Raw genomic sequence first — 22,533 nt, 5'->3', positions numbered from 1 at the left:
TGTCTATACGGCGTCTGACGATGGGTTACTCTAACGCTACTATATTTATGGGGCTGCCAAGGCAAAGGATGGGGACAGGGCACCATAGAGATTTGGCGGTAGAGTGGTTCAATCCGTTCCTTCCGATGCTCCCATGAAACGCACACCGGAACAAAGGGCCTAGGCAATACCTTCTCCTTAACTCTATGCCTGGCCGTCACGGTAAGGAAGTGACGTAGGCTGCCCCTCCGGAAGTAGACGTGGCCGGCTACTTTGGGCGTGAGGTGATTGGCGGTTGCGGGGGCGCCTGCCGCCCGGCCGGGCTCCCACACAGGATGAAGCGGCGAAAGCAACAGCAGCAGCGAGGAGTCGCCTCAGGGGCCGCTCCGTTGTGGCGCCTGCTGCTGCTATGGGGCCTCCTGGAAGCGAAGACGGCGGCCGGAGGAGGCGGCAGGTCGCTGCCTCAGTTCAGCGACGACGTCCCTTTCCGAGTGAACTGGCCGGGCAGCGAATTCAGCCTGGTGAGTGGCTGGTTGGAGCAAGCGGAGACGTTGAGCGGCGGGGAGGAAGGAGCCCGGCTGAAGGGTTTAGAGGCCGTTAAAAAAAAAGTGGGTTGGGGGCTTAGTCAAATGTATCGGGGATCCCTCTCTCATAATACCGAGGACCGCCAATGCTCCAGAATGGCAATATATACAGGACAGATAAAAGGAAGGACTTCTTCACATGGCACATAGTTAAACTATGGAACTCACCGCCACAGGATGTGGTGATGGCCACCAATTTGGATGGCTCTAAAAGGGGGTTGGATACATTCCTGGAGCAGAAGGCTATCAATGGCTATGAACCCCGAGGGCTGTGTGATACCTCCAGTATACACACCAGTTGCTGGGGAACATGGGCTGGAAAGTGCTGTTGCGCCATGTCCTGCTGGTGGGTCCCCCTGTCAACAGCTGGTTGGCCACTGTGGGAACAGAGTGGGGGACTAGATGAGACCTTGGTCTGATCCGGCATGGCTCTTCTTACGTTCTTAGGGGATGCCACGAATTCATGAGCAGGCATTTGTGTTCTGGTCAGGTTAAAGAAGAGTCTCAGAGAACTCAAAAGTTCACTCACTAATTTGTGAAGTTTCCATTGGTGCTAATAAAATGTATTGTAGGTTGAAGGAGGCATACGTGTTGAGTGACTAGAAGTTTGAGGGAGCTAGTGAGGGAAGTGGGATGGAAGAGAGGAGCTGAGTTGAGGGGCTTAGAGGCTATTAAAAAATCGGTTTGGGGGCTTTGGGGTTTCTTTTCCTAATGGTCCAACATGGCTACCTATGGGGTTTTTTAAGGGAGGTAGTAGCCCTGAGTGTGTCACACTGGAAAAGCAAACAGAAGGGGAAGACAGCTGTCTTCATGCTCGTCTTGTGACTGTCCCAGAAGCATCTGGTTGGTCAATATTAGGAATAGGAAAGTGAATAACAGGGTTGCTCTTATGACAAGGGGCTGCCATCACTTAGACCAGGTAGTTCAGCTTTCCCCAGCGTGGTGCTCTCTGGGTATTTTTTACTTTAGCTCCCTATTAGCTCTGGACAACATGACCAATGGTCAGGAATGCTGGGAGTTGTAGTCCAAAACATCTGGAGGGCACCAGGTTGAGGAAAGTTGAGGTAGACGGTGCTTGTTACTCAGTAACTAGCATACAGGGGTATGCTACCTCAAAACATGGAGATTCTGTTTAAGTATCTGGGCTAGGAACATTGGCTTGCAGAAGGTCTACTGGTGATGTTCATGGCTAATCTCTGTCAACAGGTTGTTATGGTTCTTTTTGAGATTGCTCAGCTAGTATTTAAACTTAGGATAGCTTTACACAAATCAGTTATGTGGTAAGAAGTCTTGCTTAAGCACATCAGTGAACCATGAGAAACTTACAAAGAAAGAAATGTTGATAACCAAAGATTTAAGTCTGCTCACACCTGGCCAATAACTGCCTTTCTTAATCCCACAGTAACAATTGTTCTTGAGCAACAAGCAGCCCTTTTGCAAAGGAATGTCAGGGGAGGGGGTTAAAATTATCTTTATCAAGAATGGTCTGTAGTATGAGCGTGGAGGAAAAATTAATCCATGCATTGTATAAAACGGAGTATGTTAAAAACTGGATTTATTTAAAGTATTTTTATTCCACTCCCAAAACAAAAAAGGCTCCCAGAGCGGCTTAAAAACAATCAGCAAAAAAGACAGTCACTGCCCAGAGGCTTACAGTTAAGTCCCTGATCCAGAGGATATTTGCCTTTATCCTTTTGATTTTGACAAGGTTTAAATTAATTGCAAGTAAGGTCTCCTGTTGATTTTGGTAGGACTTTTGTATATCTGACTATGATTGTAGGATCATAGTTATTCACTTTACGCTCTTTATTTAGTTTTTTTAATAGCTAAAAGTTTTTTTGTGCGTGTTGTTAAATAGCCTTTTATATACTTAGATTTTAAAAGACCGCAAAAACATAATTGGGCTGCGTTTGGACGATCACAGTGGGGGAAGCAGCAGGTTCGGACAACATGCCAACCTGTGCTGCAATGCAGGGAATAATGAAAATGGTCACAAGCACAGCAGCGAAGGGAGCAGCCATGATGGTTGTTTCTCCCGCTGCGAACGCCCAAACCCAGTCAGAACCTAGTTCATGCAGCTGTGTGTCATCGGGCAAATAGCACATTAATTCTGACAAGCTGCTTGAGTGGGTAGTTAAATTGCAAGGCTGTACTAACCCAGGAACAGTAATCCGAAGTAGCCATGTTGACAGCAAGAAAAAATCCATGTTAGTATACTTTTATTATGATACAAAAATCACCCCCCAAAAATGTGAAAACTTTCAAGTCCTCTTCATCAGGCAAGATATTATAAAAAGTAGGTTCATCAGGATAATTAAGCAGGGGGAACTGACTTGATAGTTCATTTACAGTGTCTGCATGTTCAGAGTCCCAAGATGAGGTGAGGGAGAAGGGTGGTTGTTACTCAAGCAAGCATGCCACCTAAAACAACTTTTACAAGACAATTGCTATTGTGAACTGCAACATCGGAGGATGAGGCTTGCAAAAGATCGCTTCTTTTTGGTTATTTTAAAAACTATCGTGGCTTTTCTTATCATAGAGAGAAGAGGCAACTTTCTGTGAGTTCCATTCTTGAACATTATATTGCTCAATACATTGCAGCAGTGATGTATGCACCAGCTTTAGGAATGGGCTTAATACTGCAAAAATATTATTTGCAGTCATGAGTCAGCAGGCCCACATTACCCAATCTTAACACTATTGTTTACTTTTCAATAATATTTGTTTACATCTAAGTCATTTCTGTTATATATATTTTTTTTCTTTTTAAGCCTACTGCTGGGGTTTTATATAAAGAAGATCATTACATTATTGTGACAACAGCAGATAAAGAAAAATACAAGTGCATTCTTCCAATGTTAGCCAGTGGAGATGAGGCAAGTTGTATATTTTATTTTATTTATTTTGTTCTGGAGCAACAGTTCTGCAGCAACAATTTATGTATAGAGCTTATCAATCACCTTTCTGTGTTTACCATGCACAAATAAAACGTTAAAGACAAAATCAAAACAGTACGGGGCGTGATAAAAGCAGCTTATGGCTAGACCTTGCTTAAAGATGCAATCTAAATACAAAAGATAGCTTAACTTAAAAGTTTGTACTGAACAAGGTGAATCTTCATGTTTATAAAGGGGTCTGAGTAGTTTTTCAGTCATCTTTCAAAAAATCTAAAAATGGTTAATATATTATTAAAATGCTTTTATTAAAAATATCCATACATGCTATTTACACTGAAAGGCAAAACAATGCTTGTTCAGGAATTGCTGACACAAAACAAATACACTAATAAATTCTACGTTGTGTACAAACAAACATGCACTCACAGTAATATATACGTGTGTGTGTGTGTGTGTGTGTGTGTGGAGACATTGCAGAAAAGGGGGGAGAGAATGACATATCTGCATGCAGACAAAAGCTGATTCCAAAAAATCCTCTTAGATTTGTGCAAGGGATTCGTGCTACCCCAGTAAAATTTTCTACAGTAGTAAATCCCCTATTTCAAAACCAGTTTGTCATGTGCAGAAGCTGCTACTGCAAGAGGAGAAACTGCATAAATTCCTCTTGGACTCATAAAACTAGTTTCCTTGTTCTTTAAATCCTGGCCAATATGTTCATTTTCCATTATTTTAAGAAAGCCAGTGGGGCTTTCAGCAGGTGTAGCTTAAGAAATTTGAACTTCTTGTCTAACAAATTTAAAAACTAATTTAGTAATCTATTGAGTGTATTTCAGTTCTAGTTTCAGTATTGAGATTTCCTGTGTGAGTTTTCAAAAAACTATTAAATTGAATAAATGCAAGTAGTTAAGTGCTCTGTATTCCTCAACAGCAATATTGATATCTAGTTCTTCTCATTTTAGGAGGAAGAAAAAGATTACAAAGGACCCAGCCCTGGAGAATTGTTGGAACCCCTGTTTAAACAAAGCAGCTGTTCTTACAGAGTATGTCCACTTTGGTTTAGGACAAAAAGGTCCAGATCCTAATACATACATTAGTAATCAAGACAAAAAATGATGTAAAATGACTAGCCTGTCTAGAAGTGTGTATTTATTTCTAGTGAACTTTCCTTGCATTTATGTTTCAGTCTTGCCCACAGTTTTTTCTGTAATTTAATGGACATAATTCACACCTAACCATGGATAGGATTATGACCTTAAAATGTAACCATTGTTTTTGAGCAACTTCCCATTCAAACTTATTATTTATCTGAATAGATACAAGAAGAAAAGCAGTCCATGCAGAATGTTTGTCTTGATGTTTTGTAGTTGAAAGAGAATTGCCAGGAATGAATGAAGTGATGAGTGCACTGTCTCCCATGCGCTTGTTTCAGTTAACAACCCCGGGTTGTTTTGTGATGTATGAACCTAGGCAGGATCTACACTGCTGTTTTATAATGGTATTGAAGTGCACTAACAACTGTTGGGGCCTATGACACATTCCATATACTATTTTCAAACTGCTTTCAAAGTGTTATATCCTGCTTGGTGCAGATCTGGACCCAGAAATTCTAGTTTGTTTATGAGTTAAACAACCCAGAGTTTACCCAACAACAAACCAAGGACAAGTGTGTTAACACTGGATTGTTTAACCCATAGACAACCCAGTGTTTCTTGGTTCTCATGGGCATTCCTGTGTTGTTAATTGAAAGCAGGAGATAGCATGCTCATCGTTTCACCCATCTCTGTGACATGTGAACCAGATCATGTAGTCCAGGACACGGGCCGCTTGTGGGTGTTGTAAGCAACCACAGTGTGCCACACCCTAGCTCAAGGACCTGAAGATGTCTTTTGTGGGAAACCCATAAATGTCCCAAGAATTTTGCCTCTCAAGTAGAGATTCAGATCGCATGTTGCAGCCGCATCTTTCTTTTTGTTAATTGCAAAAGAATTGCAAAACTTTTTAACATGCCTTGAGCCCTTGACAGAGGGCAAACTTTAAATCTAAATATTTAGCTTGTTGTATATCCATAATCCTGAGTTGTTCCTTATTAGACCAGCTTTGTGCACCACTAAAAGCCAAGAGTTTTCAGAATCCATGCAGTCCTTTGGATTTATAGCATCCCTTCTGAGGGAAAGAGGCCATTGCTACAGATGCTGCAGGTATCAGGGCACAAAGCTACATAGATGCAGCATAGAGGAACGCTGTAGTAGTGGGGATGTTAAGAACATAGTACTAAAGGCGATTCTGTAGTGGTTGGCTTTGATAGTAACGTATTTCAATTTAAAATGGCTTCCTTCACTATATTAAAATAAGGGTATGGTGACATCACATAGTTTATGTAGAGAGAGAGAGAGGGATCCCAAATATTTGTGACAACCTTAATACTTTTATTGTCTAAGCTATAATAATGTAATTAATAAACTCTGTAGTTTAACTTTGGCTGCTGCTTTACTGTCAGAAACCAGATCTTGACCAAACAGATTATGTCAGTACGATAAATTGTTTACATACAATATGTTTTTAGATTGAATCATATTGGACTTACGAAGTCTGTCATGGCAAACACATTCGTCAGTATCACGAAGAGAAGGAAACTGGGCAGGTGTGTATTATTAAAGCTTTCACCCACCAGGATACAAATCAAGTTTAAAACTGAAAGTTTTGTATTGAACTTTGTTTGGCCTCTTCTGGCCTATTGGCATAACAAAGATTGACGCGCTGGAGGAGAAATGGTAGTCATGAAAAAAGTGAAGATATCTTTCTTGTTGTTTATAGAAAATAAATATTCAAGAATACTATCTTGGAAATATGCTACGAAAGAGCCCGCTACTAGATCCAGGTTTGTCACTTTGTCTTCTAAGTCCCGATGATCAGAAAGAAGAGATAGGAACAGCCATTACATCAAACTTATTAAGAAAAGGAATAACAACAATGTGTATAACCCATGGGAATGTAGATATAGGTTAAACATTCCAGCTCTGATTCTTATTTAAACCATTCTTTTTATGCTTTCTAGTGGAAGAAAATTTAGAACTTTTTGCGCCTCCTCATTCCATCATATATTGGAGAATGAAACTTTATTGTTTCATTCTCCAATTACAGAAAGTTAGTAAAGTAATTACAGGTAACTTGAGGGACAGTTGCATTGTTCAGAAACAAAAAGCACTAATGAAATGGGATTATCGGTAATTTTATGAGCCATTGTCCTATGCTCAGCTAGCAAGCTGGGGGAGGGTGGTGGGCTGTAGTAGAGGCCCTCTGCATGCAAGCACTGCAGGCTTCTAGTACCTACACACACCATTGGAGCCGTGGGTTTGATGCATATGCCCGCTGGGCACCATCATGCCTCAGCCCCAGGTGTCTTCTTCACATTCACCCATTAGGCATTTTTTTTTAAAAAATATATATATTATAAAAAAATTAAATGCCTAATAGCAAAGTATCTCTTTAAATAGAAGTTTGATTAATGCCCATACATACAGGCCCCATCCGGACAATGGTATCACATAAATTACATAGATTACATAGGTTGGACGTATAAATCCCTGAATTAGACCATGGACTTCCTTCAAGCTTCATGCCCAAGCCATTTATGTGAGGCATGCTCAGAGGCAAGGTAGGCACTCAGCAGGCAATACGGGTGCAGTTTTGCTTGTCCCACAATAGGGTATGTGATCCTCTTCCGTGTATTTGTACAGTACTTAGCATTTCAAACGCTGCTACATTAGGACACATGGAGCCCTTGGTCCATTTTCCCCTCTAGCTGAGTGCAGGGATTACCAATAAACCCAACAGGAGGGAAATGACCCTGTAGAGGGTGAACCCTACACTCTCTTGATCTGCCATGCCTTTTCTGAAAGTGCCACCCTTCCATATACATAGGGCTGGGAACCCTTTTTTGTTCAGTTAACCTGCAATTTATCATTGGCTCTGTCAAATCCCTCATTGCGTACTGATTTTAAATTACACCATATCAAAGGTGAGGGATGTGTTGAGAGAGATTTTTCTCTGAATATTTATTTCTCTGCAATATAGAAACCAATATAGAGATATTGGTGAGTAAAACATAAAATTTCTGCTTCTTGCAATATTTTTCAGAACAAGGCGAGAAGGAAACTGAAAAAGACTGGGCAAAAGAGGTAAGTGGGAAAAGATATATCTGTGTCTAGACTGCTGAAGCTGTCTTACGGTGTCTATGCGTGCTTACCTTTCTTACGGAGCTAGATACAAGCTAATAATGACTTGATTTTTAAAAATGAAATGGACTTTTTTTTCTGATGACAGATATAGTATTACTCAAATCAATTGGTTTTTCCATAAAATGCTTTCCACGGCATCTGCAGAAGAGAAAATCCTTTGAAAGAGAAATCATCATATGAAAAAAGCTGGATCATTTAAGCAAAGCTGGTGCTCAACCAAAAGCATATGTGTGATACTTTGCAAGCTAATGCTTCTTTTACTTTTTTCTCCCCTTTGCTTTTTTATCAATCTAGATTCCTTCCAAAAATATAGAAGGGCAGATGACCCCATATTATCCCATAGGGATGGGAAATGGTACACCTTGTAGCTTGAGGCAAAACCTGCCCAGATCAAGTTCAGTAATGTACGTCTGCCATCCTGAAGCGAAACACGAGATCCTTTCAGTGGCTGAAGTCACCACCTGTGAATATGAAGTGGTCATCTTGACTCCTCTATTATGCAGTCATCCTAAATACAGGTAAGGAATTCACCCTTCAGCTAACGTATTTGGCCACAATCCAAGCAACGCCTTCTGGTTAGTAACTGTCTGCACAGTTCTTCTTAAAGGTACCCTCTCACCAGATTTCATCTCAGAACTTCCAAACTGTTGCTTAAGCTCCTGGGAAGGATCATAGCTAAAATGCACATTATGCCTACCGTGAGTCTGCTGCCATAAGTGGCATCCCTGGGTCAGATTCTCTACCCTTCCCCTATAATACGTAGGATCACAACCCTTGTTGTGACTGTGATGACGTCCCCTCTGGTCCTCCTTTGTTCTTCAAAGGATCACAACAATGGAACAGGCATCAGAATGCTATTCAATGTCTCTGTGACTCGCCACCCTTGTCTGGCCTCACAGCCCCCATACTCACACCTTCCCTTCTGCTGCCACCATTGAATCCTGTGCCTTACCTAGCCTCAGGTACCTCACAAAACACTCCAGTGTGAAACAACAATAATGTTTATTAACAACAGGTAAGATTATCTGGTTAAAGAGCGTAATGGTTTCATCAGATTCAAGCTTATTTGTTTCAGTACAGTTCCATATCCAACCCTGCCTACTCTACCTTCTAGACTACACTTTCTCTCCTCCCTTCACTCCGTTCCCCAAAATAATAAAACACATTGTTCCTACACTAAATCTAGACCCTCTCTCTGACAGACCCAAAGCCCTTCTCCTCTCACTCTTCACACACTTCTCACTAACTGCTTCCCTGTTCAATCCTAACCTTTGAACCGCCAGCCAATCAGCATTCACTCTCACATCCTGGTCACTCACTCCCCCTCCCACTAGAATTAACTACATAACAACTTTGTTCCAGCAGTACACACAGCAAATACATCTTTAAACCGCAAACGTTATTAAAACAATACAAATACTTAATTAAAACAAAACAAATACTTAATTACAAAATAGGCATTAAACAGCAAAACATCACAGTGACGTATTTACCAAGTGGGACTCCCTGCCTCCACTCCACATCGTTGGCACGGATACAAAAAACACACACAACAACAGTGTGGTAACATCATGACAGCAAGGGAAGTGTTCCCCCATGTTACAGGACAGAGGAAGAGAATTTCAGGGGCTGCTGTTGTCTGGCAGCCCCATGTTTGGGGTAAACCAAGGTAGATAGCCTGGTGCTCATGGGTACCAGTGTTCCCTTGGACAGTTTTCCTTGGGCCTGCCAAGGTGCCCTACCCCTCCCACTTTTTCTTAATTTACACATTTTATTACTGGCAGCTAGGTTGCTGTGAAATTGCTTTCTGTTGGTGTTGAAAACTGGGTTCAAAAGTGTTTAGTGTATTGAGGTTCAGACCCCACCTCTGCCTTGTGCTCAGTCCTTTGGGCAGGTAACTTCTCCATTGCCACATCTCCCATGGCAGGCTTTTTGTGGTGGTGTCTAGGACAGTTTCTCAGATTGCCAAACGTGCCCATGGCCCAAAGAAGTTGCCTGCCGTCGGCCTTCAGAAGCTTAATGTTCCTTTCTTAGTATTGCCTTTCTGACATTACTTTGACCCAAAACAATACCCTGGAGCTATATAAAAATACTAATAGATTACGGTTACCCACAATATTTAAACTCACATAAATGGCCGTAGAACAAAGTTAAAAAAAATAGTTCAGATTCTCTTTCCTGCCTTTCTTTTGGCAAAGTATTGCCATCTCTCTCTCTCTCTCTCTCTCTCTCACACACACACACACGTGCTCACAAACGTACACATGCAGTGTTAACCATTATGGCTGGGAAATAGATTAGTCTTAAATTGGAAATTAAATCAAGCACCTGTTATTAATCCTACTGAGATATTTGCCCCATGTTTTTATGGACACAATGTTGAGGTTTGCTCTTTCACACATTTTTAAAGAGGTGTGCCCCTTCTTTAACGGCATACTTCTTTGCTTATGCAGCAAGAAGAATGGTCCCCGCTCGTTAACTTTTTGCCCTTCTAAAGGAACTGGACGAAGAGGAACTGGTTGAATTTACTTCCTCCTTGTGATGAAATTATGTCTGCATTCATCTCCATTTGCTCAGCACTGAAGTTTCTAATGACCAGTAGTTCCATGTGAACATCACAGCACCTGTGGAGCTTTGGCTGAGTTTAATTGGGCAAAACTAGAGAGAGTTCAGTGAACGTACGTCCACTGTCATGATAGAAATGGACAAATGCATTTTTTCTTGCTTTACATTAAGAACATAAGAAGAGCTGGATCAGACCAAGGGTCCATTTAGTCCAGCGCTCTGTTCACATAGTGACGAACTAGCTGGCGACCAGGGGCCCACAAGCAGGACACAGTACAACAGCACCCTCCCACTCAGCTGGTGTACATAGGTTTCCTGCCTGTGATGAGCTTGGGGTCAGTTTAATTGAGTAACGCTAGAATTGCATCCTTTGGTTATGATTTGGATTCATGCACGATAGGGGTGTGCACGGACCCCCCACTCCGCTTCACTTTCAGATCCGCCAATTTCAGATCGGGCCGCTCCGCCCCGCCCCCACTCCGCCTGTGCCCACTCCGCTCCGCGCTCCGGATCCGGATCGGAGCTCCGTTCCCCCCCCCCATAGGGGGGGTTACCGGGCCCTGCCGCCATCGCCGCCCATGCGGCGACGGCGGCAGAGCCCGGTAAGGGACCAAGGGAGAGGGGGACCTTACCTGCCTCCGTCCGTGGTCCGTCGCCGGCCCAGACTTCCTGGTGGAACCGCGGGCTCAATTGAAGACGCGGACGGAGGCAGGTAAGGGAGAGGAGGGCGGGGGGGGATTACCGGGCCCTGCCACCGTCGCCGCATGGGCGACAGCGGCAGGGCCCGGTAAACCCCACTTACCTTTCCGGCGGAGCTCCGGATCGAGGCGAAGGATCCGCCTTCACCTCGATCCTCTTCGCCACGCTCCGCCGGCCCCCCAATCCTCTTCGCCTCCGCCTTAAGGGCAGGCGAAGCCCCCGCTCCGCTCCTGCTTCTACGGTCCGATTAGAAGCGGAGCACATCCCTAAGGCACGATACTAGAGCTTTCCTATACTCAGCTGTAGAAAGGGGGGAAAATACTCCAAGAAGTGACGGACATCTGCTTTTCATAGATAACAGTGGGAATCCTATGCACGTGCAGAGATTTCACCTCAGCCCTCAATTCACTATGTGGCATTAGGCAAAACACTGTCTCTCAGCTTTAGCTGGGTTGGGCATTACGTTTGAGTTGAGCCATTGTGTACATTATGTAGTTAAAGCACTGTATAAAAGTTGTTGTTTGGACAGGTTCAGAGCTTCCCCTGTGAACGACATATTTTGCCAGTCACTGCCAGGATCCCCACTTAAGCCCCATAACTTGGAACAGCTGGAGCAACAGCTGGAGCAACAGCAAGAAAAGATGAAGATGCCTTTTAGAAGAGCCAAGGAGGTAGGAACCTGGAAATGCAGCATTGCTGAAACACATAGAATATAAATTGTGAACCCTAAACTATTACTACTGTTGCTGGCTTCATTTATCAACCTATATTTAGGAGTCACCCATAGAAGGCCTATAGGTCCATGGAAAGCTGCCTTACACTGAATCAGACCCATCTAGCTCAGTATTGCCTACTCACGAGTGTGAGCGGGTCCGAGGTCTCAAGTCTTTCACATCCCCATCTGGAGATGTCAGGGATTGAGTCTGGCACTCCTTGCATGCAAAGCATGTGCTCTGTCCCGGTTTTGTGGTCTCTTTGCCTGTAGGATGCTGAATATTAGATTTGCTTTCACTTTAGGAAATTCCCCACTCTTGACAGTGAAACTTCACATCTACTGGAAAAAGATTCTTTGTCCAGGGACTTAGGTGGCGGGTGAATAGTGGCCCTGTTCCCCAAACCGGTTGCCAAGTTGGACTTTGATACTCTCCCAACCTGAACAGACTCGGCCACTACGATCAACATTTGGGGGGGCCTCCCGAGTGCTTCCTCTGAGGGAGGCTCAGAGGGTCGTGACAGGAGAGGGCCTTTTCAGTGGTGCCACCCCAACTATGCAACGAGCTGCCCAGTCAGGCCCACCTGGCACCAACACTGTTATCTTTATGTAAATTTTATGCTGTATTTTTATATTGTATTTTATTACTTTATGAATTGCTTTAAACCGCCCAGACATCTTCAGGTATTGGGTGGTATAGAAATGAATAAATAATAATAATAATAATAATAATAATAATAATAATAATAGCAGCAGCAGCAGGAGAGATGTAGGGTGGAAAGTGTTGTATTTCTTAAGATCATTGGTAATGAATAGATACCACTTTCAAATACAATATAAGACAAGCCTGGCAGTTTCAAAGATGTTTTTCATAAGTCTATATAAGACATAATTGAATATGTCTCAATGTAAAATGGTACTGATAAGTAGCGATAGCAAAACTTAGTTGAGCAGAGTTGAATTCTGTTGAAACAGATGAAATGTTGCCAGTATATAGTTCTTTATTAGCATGTCAACAGTATTAAGTAATTTGGGGGTTGCTTTTTTTAAAAGTTGTACCAAGTATTATAGTAAAAAAACAACTACATAATTTGGGGTAATTATTAGCTCTGTCTACTGAAAGAAGTAAATTAAACATGCTAAATTTGATCACTCTCTAGAGCGTAAAAATATTTTCTGATGCAAACTGAAAACTTTCAAATGTCGATTATCTCAATTTGCATAGGAAAGGTCTGAAAAGGTTTTCTGAAAAAGTTTCCAATTCAAAAAATTTACCAAAAAAACCACTTCGTTTATCAGGACCAAGGTCTTTTGTCCTGCTACAGGTGTGAAATTAGTACATGAAAGCTAGGATGATTGCCAACTACTGCTGTTGTGCGTAGTCACTGTTCTTCTCTTGTATACATTTATTTATTTATTACATTTTTATACCGCCCAATAGCCGAAGCTTTCTGGGCTTTGTATGGGAATACTGCACGTTCTGCATTTCATGGCCTTGTTGCAACACTGTTTAGTGTCTTTCCCTGTCCCTGTCTGTGTATTATAATCTGCCATCTGAGGACCATACTTCAGCATCTGACGCAGTGGGCTGTAGCCCACAAGAACCACAACACGCCTCTTACTCTTTAACATTGCCGTGATTAATTTTTGTGTCGTCTTAAGTAGAACCCTCTGGAATTTGTCTTAATGTACTATATATAGCAAGTAAACTTCAGGTGGATGTAAAGTTGAGCATATTTTAATTTCAGGAAGAAATTAATTCCGCAAAAGAAGAAAAATTTTCCTCCTTCCACAAGCCAGTTGCTGTTGGAACCCCCCAGCTGTTAACTGTTGGAACGACACACATCTCCAAATTGACAGACGATCAGCTCATAAAAGAGTTCCTCAGTGGGTCTTATTGCTTTCATGGGGTGAGAAATACATTTGATGCATGTTTATTTTATAGCTGTGCCATGTGTTGGTTGTGCTTAAAATCCAGTTGGATCTCAAATGTCTCCTGTGTCCTAAAACAGATTTTATGGGATTTGTAGTACAATTCCTAGAAGAATTGTAGCTTCAGAAAATAATTCCAGTTGCAGTTCCCAAAAGCCCCCAATAGCATGTTCTGCTAGCATGCATTTCTCCTCCTACTGTTTCCTTTCAAGTACCCCTCTCTGCTCCCCTTCACACACACCCAATAAATGAGGACAGGATCCAGTAAATGTGTGCAACCGTTTGACTGTGCGCTTCATTTCCCCCTGAAAGTTCAGAAAGTATACATTCACACCTACTTACCTAATTCTCAAATTGCTCTTCAAACTCCTGAGTCCAAATAGCAGTCTGGGGAAATGAGAGGGGTGGACGATGTATATACCTGAAGGGATTCTCTTTGAACTGCTCTAATGAATATTCTTCAATATGCTTTTGAGCTCTTGCGTGGCATTTTTTTTTTGGGGGGGGGGGTCACTTGAAAAGGAAATATCATGAGTGCTTGCGTAGATAAAGACTAAGAATCCAAAGAGGAAGGACAGTGTGGCAAACTCACAGGGAAAGGCAGATCAAACAGAAAATGCACATGTTGTTCCACAGATGGTCTGGCTGCTACACCCACTGTTCTGGGGCATCTCTTTGGACACATCAGCCTGGCAGATATAGACACACACAGCTCTCCCAGAAGCCTTGGGCCATCCGCAAATGTCAAACCCAGCAGTGCTAGATCCACCTAGGCCGGCACCAGCCCTTCAGGGGCCTCAGGCAGACGATGGCGCTCTCACGATGGGAGAAGCCAGAGAGAACAACCAGTGAGGCAAAGATGACTCTCCCGACAGACTTGGAACCACCTTGGCAGACAACGTCTCTTTAGGGGCCTCCAGCAGATGCTTCAGTATCGATCGAGTTCTTGCTGTTGTGGCCAGTCTTATGTGTGGGCGAAGCCATTTCAGACTGCAGGTGGGGACTCACGTGATGGCATACACAACCATTCTCTCAGCATAGAAATCTAGCATGCTAGGCGGAAGGCTAGGCTAGTTTCACACGTTAGCTTTCTGTGTTTTCTTTCATATGTATGGAGGAGTATTACATCATGTCATTTCCCACCTGCACTCTGAAGTAGTACAGCCCAGACACAGGTTTACCACCTCTTGTGGAAGCTAGGAGATAGAAATCCCTTAGCAAAGGCACAAAATTTTACTATTTGTCCCAGACACGTTGTGCATTTTGTATGTAACTCCATTTTTGTTTTTGTTTTATTAAATCTGCTGGATGCATTGGATGCTACAGTAGTTTACTCAAATGTTATTCCCCTTCCTCTCTCCTAGGGTGTTGGCTGGTGGAGGTATGAATTCTGCTATGGCAAGTATGTGCACCAATATCACAAGGTATGGAGGAGCAGCAGTTGGAAGGTTCTGCCACTAGATGGCCACACTTGCTGGGTCTGCATGCTTGCCTCAAGATGTTTTGGATGTCAGCTCCCATCAGACCCAGCCAGGATGACCATTGGATGGGGAAGGCCTGATTAAATAGGCATAGGAACATAGGAAGCTGCCTTATATCAGGTCAGACTATTGGTTCATGTAGCTCAATACGGAACCTTCTTTGTGTTGAAGGCTGCATTACCTTGGGGGTAATCCGATGGCTGGGGCCAGAGCTAAAAATAGGTAGAGACACCCCTTTTCTCTTTGTTTCTCCAATCCTCTTTCTCTATCCCTCTTCAACGCCCAGCGGAGGGATTTTCTCACCCCACCCCCCGTTGCTCCATCTATCCTGGCTTTTTCCCTTTCCCTGCTAAAAATCTGAACTTGCATGGGATTTTCTCCCCACTTTTTCCATCACTCTGTTTCAGCTTTCCCCCCAGAATTTTCCGTCCCACCCTCCTCTTCTTCATCTGGCTTCTTCCCACATGTATGAAATTAGGCTGAGGGCCGCAAGTTGTACAACCCTGATGTACACTGACTGACAGCAGCCCTCCAGGGTTCAGGCAGGAGTCTTTCCCAGCCTTACCTAGAGATGTTGGGCTTTGAGCCTGGGATCCTCTGCATGCAACTCCTGTGCTCTCCCACTGAGCTACGGTTCCAGACCATCCTCTCAGCATAGCAGTGCTGTTCCCATGTTCAGTAATTTAGGTACAGAAAATGTTTCACAATACCTGCGCTGGTCAGGTATGTCCCAGTAGTACCAATCTGTACTGTTCAAAAGTGAAATTACACAGCAAAACAAAGCATTTGTTCTAATTCTGCCCCTTACTATCAAGAATGCTGGGGAGGATCCAGTGGGAAATTTTTGTACGCAACAACCCCTGAAATGAAAGAGAGTACATGTGGTCTTGTGCACCTTCCATTTATTTCAGTGGGACATGATCAGGAGATATAATATAACATATTACTGACTTGTGCAGCCCAGGAAGGGAGGGTGAAGTTATGTTTCTTTCTATACGGAAGACATATCCACCAATTTAGCCTTGGAAGAGCCACCATAATATCACTTTTCCTTTTCAAGACTCATGTCAATGGTCTTGTCAATGTACTCCACATTGCAAGATCATGTGTTACCATGACTGCAAAATTGTTATCGCTGTCGCAGTCGGTGATCTTACCACATGGAGGCCCTTTCCTGCGAACATAAATAAGGGTTAATATTCAAACTGCTCTGGGAATGTTTATTGAAGGGCAGTGTAGAAATGTATATAGTAAATTATGGGTATGAATGGTCACTAGATAAAACGTCTTCAAATAAATTAAGGTGAAATGTTTTATTTGTTTATTTTTAGGATAAGGAAAATGGCAAAACAACTATAGTTGTGGGCACATGGAACAAAGAGGAGCACCTTGATTGGGCACAAAAAAATGTGGCTAGAGCATATCACCTCAAAGATGATGGCCTGCAAACAGTCAAGTACGTCCAAGTTGGTTTCCAGATGAAAACCTGGAGAAAGGCTTTGCTGCTTTGTTTTAGCACGTCTTAAAATCAGTTTAGAGCAGAGCTGGTTTTAAAGCCACCAATGCTTAAAATGTGCAGCCTTAATCTGGAACTCAAAATGCTGCACAATATTTCCACCCCATGCCTCTAAAAGTGCAGACTTTGGCTCACTGTGCCTTTAGTACTAAACTTGAGAAGCGTTTTATCAACCCCACCTGTGCTTTGCCTGAAAAGGGGAGGGGGGAGGGAACCCATCTGCCATCCGTTTTGCAACACTTTCTGGATGTTAACTTATTCATTGCTGGCAATCAGCCAAACTTGATAACCTGTGCTAAGCGTTGCTTAAGCTCAGCTTTTGCAAATGTGGCCCCTCCCACCTCCACCTGCTGCACCCCAAAATAGTTAAAGTTTTTTTAAAAAATGCATTTCGAGTGGCCATTTTGAACATACCTTCCATTTGAACCAACTTAGCTTGAGTACACATAAAAATTAGTTCATAGAAGGCCAGTTACCAAGTGGTAACTTGCCACAATATGCATGTAAAACCTTGGCATCTCCGTTCCAGTTCTCTGGATTTATGATCTGTGCGCAGAAATTTCTTCCCACTACTCAGAAGAACCATATGCCACCTTGCTAACTTCCTACTTGGTAGGAAGTTGCCTGTGTTCACACCATAACTAGGAAAAGAAGTGCCAGTCATCTATGGTGGAAATGGCTGTGTGCCCTTGAAGATCCTCTGGGATTCATATATCTCCCCAAAGGCAAGATCCACAAGCCTTACAAATGGTATCAAAAGAAGTTGTTCATAACTCATGCTCCTTCTTTACCTTCTCCTATTCTAAGAACCTGCTGCAGCTTGCAGAAATAGCATTAGCCCCACTTAATTCCCATGTGAGCTGTCAGTCTTTGTGCCCAGATGGATTGGTGGGGTGAGGGAATAGTTTGTTTATTTTATTATTTATTTATTTATTACATTTTTATACCGCCCAATAGCCGAAGCTCTCTGGGCGGTTCACAAAAATTAAAACCATGAAAAGCATAAAAACAACCAACCAGTTAGAGGTATGCTCACTCATCCCAAGACTCTTAGAAATAAATACTGCCCTCATGCTTTCAGATGTTGTCATAACATAATAATGACTAGGAAATTTGATGGGTCTAAGAACCTGGCGCCTATTGGTTTTAGAGATGGACAATGTATTTACACATTGTCTAAACAACTTGGGACCAGGATACCTGAGAGAGCGCCTTCTCCCTTACCAACCTGCCCGGTCACTGAGGTCATCCGAGGGCCTGCTCCTGGTGGTTCCACCTAGATCCATCCTCCGATTGGAATCCACCAGGGGAAGAGCCTTCAGCGTGGTGGCCCCCCTCCTGTGGAACTCCCTGCCTCTGGAGGTCAGGCAGGCGCCAACCTTGTACTCCTTTCGGCACCTCCTGAAAACATCTTTATTCCAAGAAGCCTTTCTTTAACATGCAGCCTTGGATTTCTGTGTTGTTGTTGTTTTGCTTCTTTTTAAATTTTGTTTTAACTGTTTTATTCTGTTTTTATTTTCATTTTTACCTTGTACACCACTCCGAATTTTTTCAATGGGGAGCGGTATATAAATATTCTAAATAAATAAACAAATAAATAAAATTTGTGTGCGTGTTCATGAAGTTGCTTTTTGGATTGAAGAAGTAATTTTTGAACAAACTAAATCTGTGCTAGCATCAGCATCCAAATGTGGCCTTAATTTCCATTGTACAAAATACTAGAGTAACACAACGTCAGAAGCCCCAGGTGCTGAACCCTGGGTAGGCCTTTCTGTGTTCAAAAATATTCTTTTTTTCAGAGGGCTCTACGCAAAATTCAGCACGAGGCAGGAGTTTGCTTGTGTACTTTGTAACAGTTGAGGAGCTGCAGCTCTTGTTGATTAAGTTGTGAGTTTTAAAAGTGACAGTTGCAATCAGTCTCTAATTTGGAACTTTCTTGGCAGAATGGTGTCTCACTACTATGGAAATGGAGATGTTTGCGATTTAACCGACAAACCTCGACAGGTGACAGTGAAATTGAAGTGAGTTGCATCCTTAAAAAATATGACGTTCTGGACTGACATGTTCTACCCCAGTGAAGGGCTTTTAAAATACATTCCACTTTGCTTTTAAGCACAACTACATGACCACATCTTTCTTAAACGTTGGGCACAATACAGAAAGGTCTCTTAGGTACACCTAAAGACTTGCATGTGCCTCTGCGAGGGCTTGAACCATTATTTCCTCCAGATAGCAGTCCCCACTCTCAGTTTTGCAAGGCCATGTTGTGTCTGCTGCTGAAGTTGTTATAACTCCCATGCCGATAGTCGTGCAGATGAATAGTATCTTCTGTATGGTGATGTAAATACTTATCTCTGCCTTGCCTCTCCTGGAGAAACGGGTTTTAGTTTGTGCCTCTGTGCCATGTGGCTTTCCAAGCGGACAGCTTTCTGTCTCAAGCAGTTGGTGCTTGAAATGGGGATATACATTGCAGCAAGTCTTGCAACATCATTCGTGGAGCTTCACAGGATATGTCAGCAGAGAATCTTGGGACTGGATAATAGCCTGGTTTAAACAATAAGCGTCCTTCTCTCAAGCCTGGGATGCCCACTAATAACCTTTTCTGTCTTAAGGTGCAAAGAATCGGATTCTCCTCACGCAGTAACTGTATATATGCTGGAGCCTCACTCGTGTCAGTACATTCTTGGGGTACGTACTCGTGCACTTCATTTAAATCATGCTGACATCTGGGAATAAAGTTTCTCAGGAAAGTTGTGTTTTGCTTACAGAACGCATGCCAGCTCAGTTTTCCATCGGTTTTAGACTGGCATTGTATCTACACTAAAGCTTTCTCCAGGACCTTGATGGCAAGCCTTTTATAACCACCGTGTACCTTTCTACAAGATATGCTGGAGGGAGCGAGGGAGAACAATTAATATGTGGGACGGGACCTTGGCTGTGACTGATCTCCATGAGCTTTTATTTTTAGAGTTAATACCTCAAGATTGATTTAAGAGCTGGTTAAAACCATTTTAGGTGCCGTTCTTCAAGCAAAGTGTTCAAATGCCCGAGTGACGTAGTTGCTAAATCATTTTGCATTTTAAAATCAGCAGTGGCGAGCTAAGGGGCTCCTATTTTAGATTCATTTTATTTTACTTTATATGATTATTGAGCATATTAGAGGTTGGATGGAGCTTTCATGCTCAGATTTGTATCTGGCCAGGTTTTAATGGCTGAATTCATTCCGATGTTAGAATTAAGGCGAACTACGTTTGCAGGAGTAATCCTTTCTTCAGAAATACTCCACTTAGGCCACACTTTGACAGAGCTGAAAGGTCGCCTTAGGCTTTGAGGTGTAAACTTCTTTGTTCAAGCAAAAGTTATTTTTTATTAAAATAAAACCCTTTGAATGTTAGGAATATTGGGAACAATCCCAGTGTACATTGATGGTGCTATATAAATAAATAAATAAATAAATAAATAAATAAATAAATAAATAATAAAAAAATAATCCAGCAGTCCCCATTGATTTTAAAGATGTGAACTTCCACTCAAATCAGTGGAATTTCAAATTTGTTTCACGATACCCAGGCAGTGCCGAATTATTCTCTTTTCTGAGAAGAGTTTGAATTTTTAGATAGCCAAAGGAATCGGGGTTCCATGTCTTCCAAGAAAAGAAATATCTTAACAGGTACAACCCAGCCACCTGTTAAGTTATTTCTTTTCTTCGAAGACCTAGAATCCCGATACCTTTGACTATGTAAAAAAAAAAAACCTCTTCTTAGAAAAGAGAACAATTCTGCACTGGCTTGGCATTGTGAAACAAATGCTCAAGATGACTGTGCAAAAGACTTCCTTCGGATGTGCCTGCCTGTTTCTCAGTAGTACCAAAATGGCTGGTCATGACAGGTGGGATGTATGCAAAAGGGAGGCTTCTAGTTTTGCAAGGATCTTGGGAGCTGGAGGAGTGCCTCCCTCCCTCAAGAGATTTTTTTTAAAAAAGTTAGTGCATGGCCAGACTGTCGGAGTTGGTGGTAAGACTTACCCTGACTGCAGCTTTGAACCTGCTGCAGTGGGTCCCCTACGCTTCCAGAGTAGATTTTGAGGGCATGCAGGGGGGTTGTCATGATTCCAAGCCCTCCTGTGATGCAAGACAATAAAGAGGTCTGCCAAGTAATCCACTAAACTTTATTCAGCAAATAAACATCTCTTCGCACCTGAAGGGAGTGTAAATACTAGGAGTTTTCCTCTAAGCTAAAACTTGTCTAACTAAACTAGGCAATTGTTCTTTCACCAAAACACAGTTTTCCCTGAGACGCTTTTGCTTCAGGGAGGATTCTTCTGAAGGCGTCTTTGGTGAGAAGCTAGCCGAGTTGATTGCTTTTCCCCTTCTTTCAGCTACGCCTGCTTGACCCTGTGGCGGACTCTGGGATCAGTCAGCTCTGAAGTCCCTTCCCCCTCTGAGGAAAGCTGAGGAAAGCTCAGCATTCCCTCTGATAAAATCCAGGGAAGGTTCATCTCTGGCTCCTGAAGAGCCTGGGAGAATCTCTTTCCCTACTTCCTGTGTTGGCTGGTAAATTTCTAGTCCTGTTCCTTCTGGTTCAGAATCTGATTCCGATTGATACCCTGAAACCCCTGATACTGACAGGTATACAGGTGAGGAGAATCAATTCCAATGATGGAAGCAGTTTGATCAGCAGAACTACTTCATGATTTCACCCAGCATGCTTAAATAGACCACATAGTTTCAATGGGTTGGACTGAGATTTAGTGATACTTAGGAGCAGACACATTGAAATCAATTGCAATTCAGTTAGTCATGACTAAAAACAGACCATTTTTGATAGATGTATGTTGGTATATCTAAATCTGTATCTAACACATTGTTTCCTGTACTTTAAATTTCCTGTAAATATATTTTAATAAAGCAAATGGCTAAACATTATCCAACATTCCAAAAGATACATCTTCTTTGGATAATCAGATTGTCTACCCATCCTTCTTAATAGCTGTTCATAGAGGGTGGGTCTGGGTTCCCACCTCCCACAATTAACTCTTATCACCATTGTGGCTGCCGTTAAAAGGTCTTAACACTTTTGTCTACAATTTTTCCCTCCAGGTGGAATCACCAGTTATCTGTAAAATTTTGGATACAGCAGATGAATACGGACTGCTTTCAGTGCCCAGTTAATAGCACATGGGATTCATTAAAAGTTTGGGGCCTTGGAAGCTGGAAAGTACAGTTGGGAATTCTCCACATGAACCCAATGGTGAAGAGAAGCGCTGTGCCAGGAGGACCTCACCAGCAGACCCATATAAAACAAAACGCTATCATGAACCACTTTGTGAATATTATATGTATATAAGAGGCTATTGATAAACTTTTAAAAATTAAAAATCATACCTTGGATCTTTTCACTTGCCCTGTAATGTGGAGCGGAAGTCTCTCTTTTCTAAGGTGTTGCAGTGTCTGTTTGGATTGAGAAACTGTCATCTTTACTGAAAACGATTGCTCCCTTCCCTTGAAGGGGGATGGGAATGAAACTGAGACCATCTTCTACCTGCCGTCTTCTGGTGATACAAGTAAACAGCACTTTCTACCCATTTAAGTGACTTTGGTTATTGAAGTACCTGGCTGCTGCAGAGAAGTTTCTTTGGCTTGGCTCAGGTATTTCACATGCTGTAATAAAGTTTTGCTTGCCAGAAGAGCATAGGCTCTTCCCTCCCCACCACACATCTAAAGTAGCAAGTGGGGGCATGTACAAACAGTTACAAAGAAAGAGAATGAGCAGCACAGATTTTTTCCGTTCTGTTACGCACACGAACTCAATACATTTCCTGCCTCCATGGAGCCAGCTCTGGGGACACCTGTTGCAGCCCTTCTGTGTATATCAGGAATATGGGGCATTGATGCCCATCTACCCCAAACGGGGAGGTACCCAGCTCAAGCA

The 22,533-nt window shown here is 42.6% G+C and overlaps 1 protein-coding gene across 1 annotated transcript; it reads left to right on the top strand.

Moving 5' to 3' along the window:
* Nucleotides 1–275: 275 nt before the first annotated feature.
* Nucleotides 276–21,997, top strand: ERLEC1 (endoplasmic reticulum lectin 1). Its single transcript, XM_063123831.1, has 14 exons — nt 276–500; nt 3,335–3,439; nt 4,420–4,500; nt 6,024–6,101; nt 6,275–6,338; nt 7,598–7,638; nt 7,993–8,216; nt 11,492–11,633; nt 13,423–13,584; nt 14,971–15,030; nt 16,419–16,543; nt 18,547–18,624; nt 19,216–19,291; nt 21,702–21,997. The coding sequence occupies exons 1-14, from the start codon at nt 315–317 to the stop codon at nt 21,771–21,773; spliced, it is 1,494 nt and encodes a 497-aa protein (XP_062979901.1). The 5' UTR covers nt 276–314; the 3' UTR covers nt 21,774–21,997.
* Nucleotides 21,998–22,533: the final 536 nt, after the last annotated feature.

This window comes from Elgaria multicarinata, chromosome 4, assembly GCF_023053635.1.
Source record: "Elgaria multicarinata webbii isolate HBS135686 ecotype San Diego chromosome 4, rElgMul1.1.pri, whole genome shotgun sequence".
Classification (NCBI taxonomy): Eukaryota; Metazoa; Chordata; class Lepidosauria; order Squamata; family Anguidae; genus Elgaria; species Elgaria multicarinata.
The sequence above is the reverse complement of the archived record's forward strand: the minus strand, read 5'-3'. Positions and strand labels throughout refer to the sequence as shown.

What these genes read in the sequence shown, in the direction of transcription:
- ERLEC1 (XM_063123831.1), top strand. Translation starts at nt 315, where the DNA reads ATGAAGCGGCGAAAGCAACAGCAGCAGCGAGGAGTCGCCTCAGGGGCC. An exon ending in ATGTGCACCAATATCACAAG is followed by an intron (nt 15,031 to 16,418) that starts GTATGGAGGAGC and finishes GTTTATTTTTAG; the next exon opens with GATAAGGAAAATGGCAAAAC. An exon ending in CGTGTCAGTACATTCTTGGG is followed by an intron (nt 19,292 to 21,701) that starts GTACGTACTCGT and finishes TTTTCCCTCCAG; the next exon opens with GTGGAATCACCAGTTATCTG.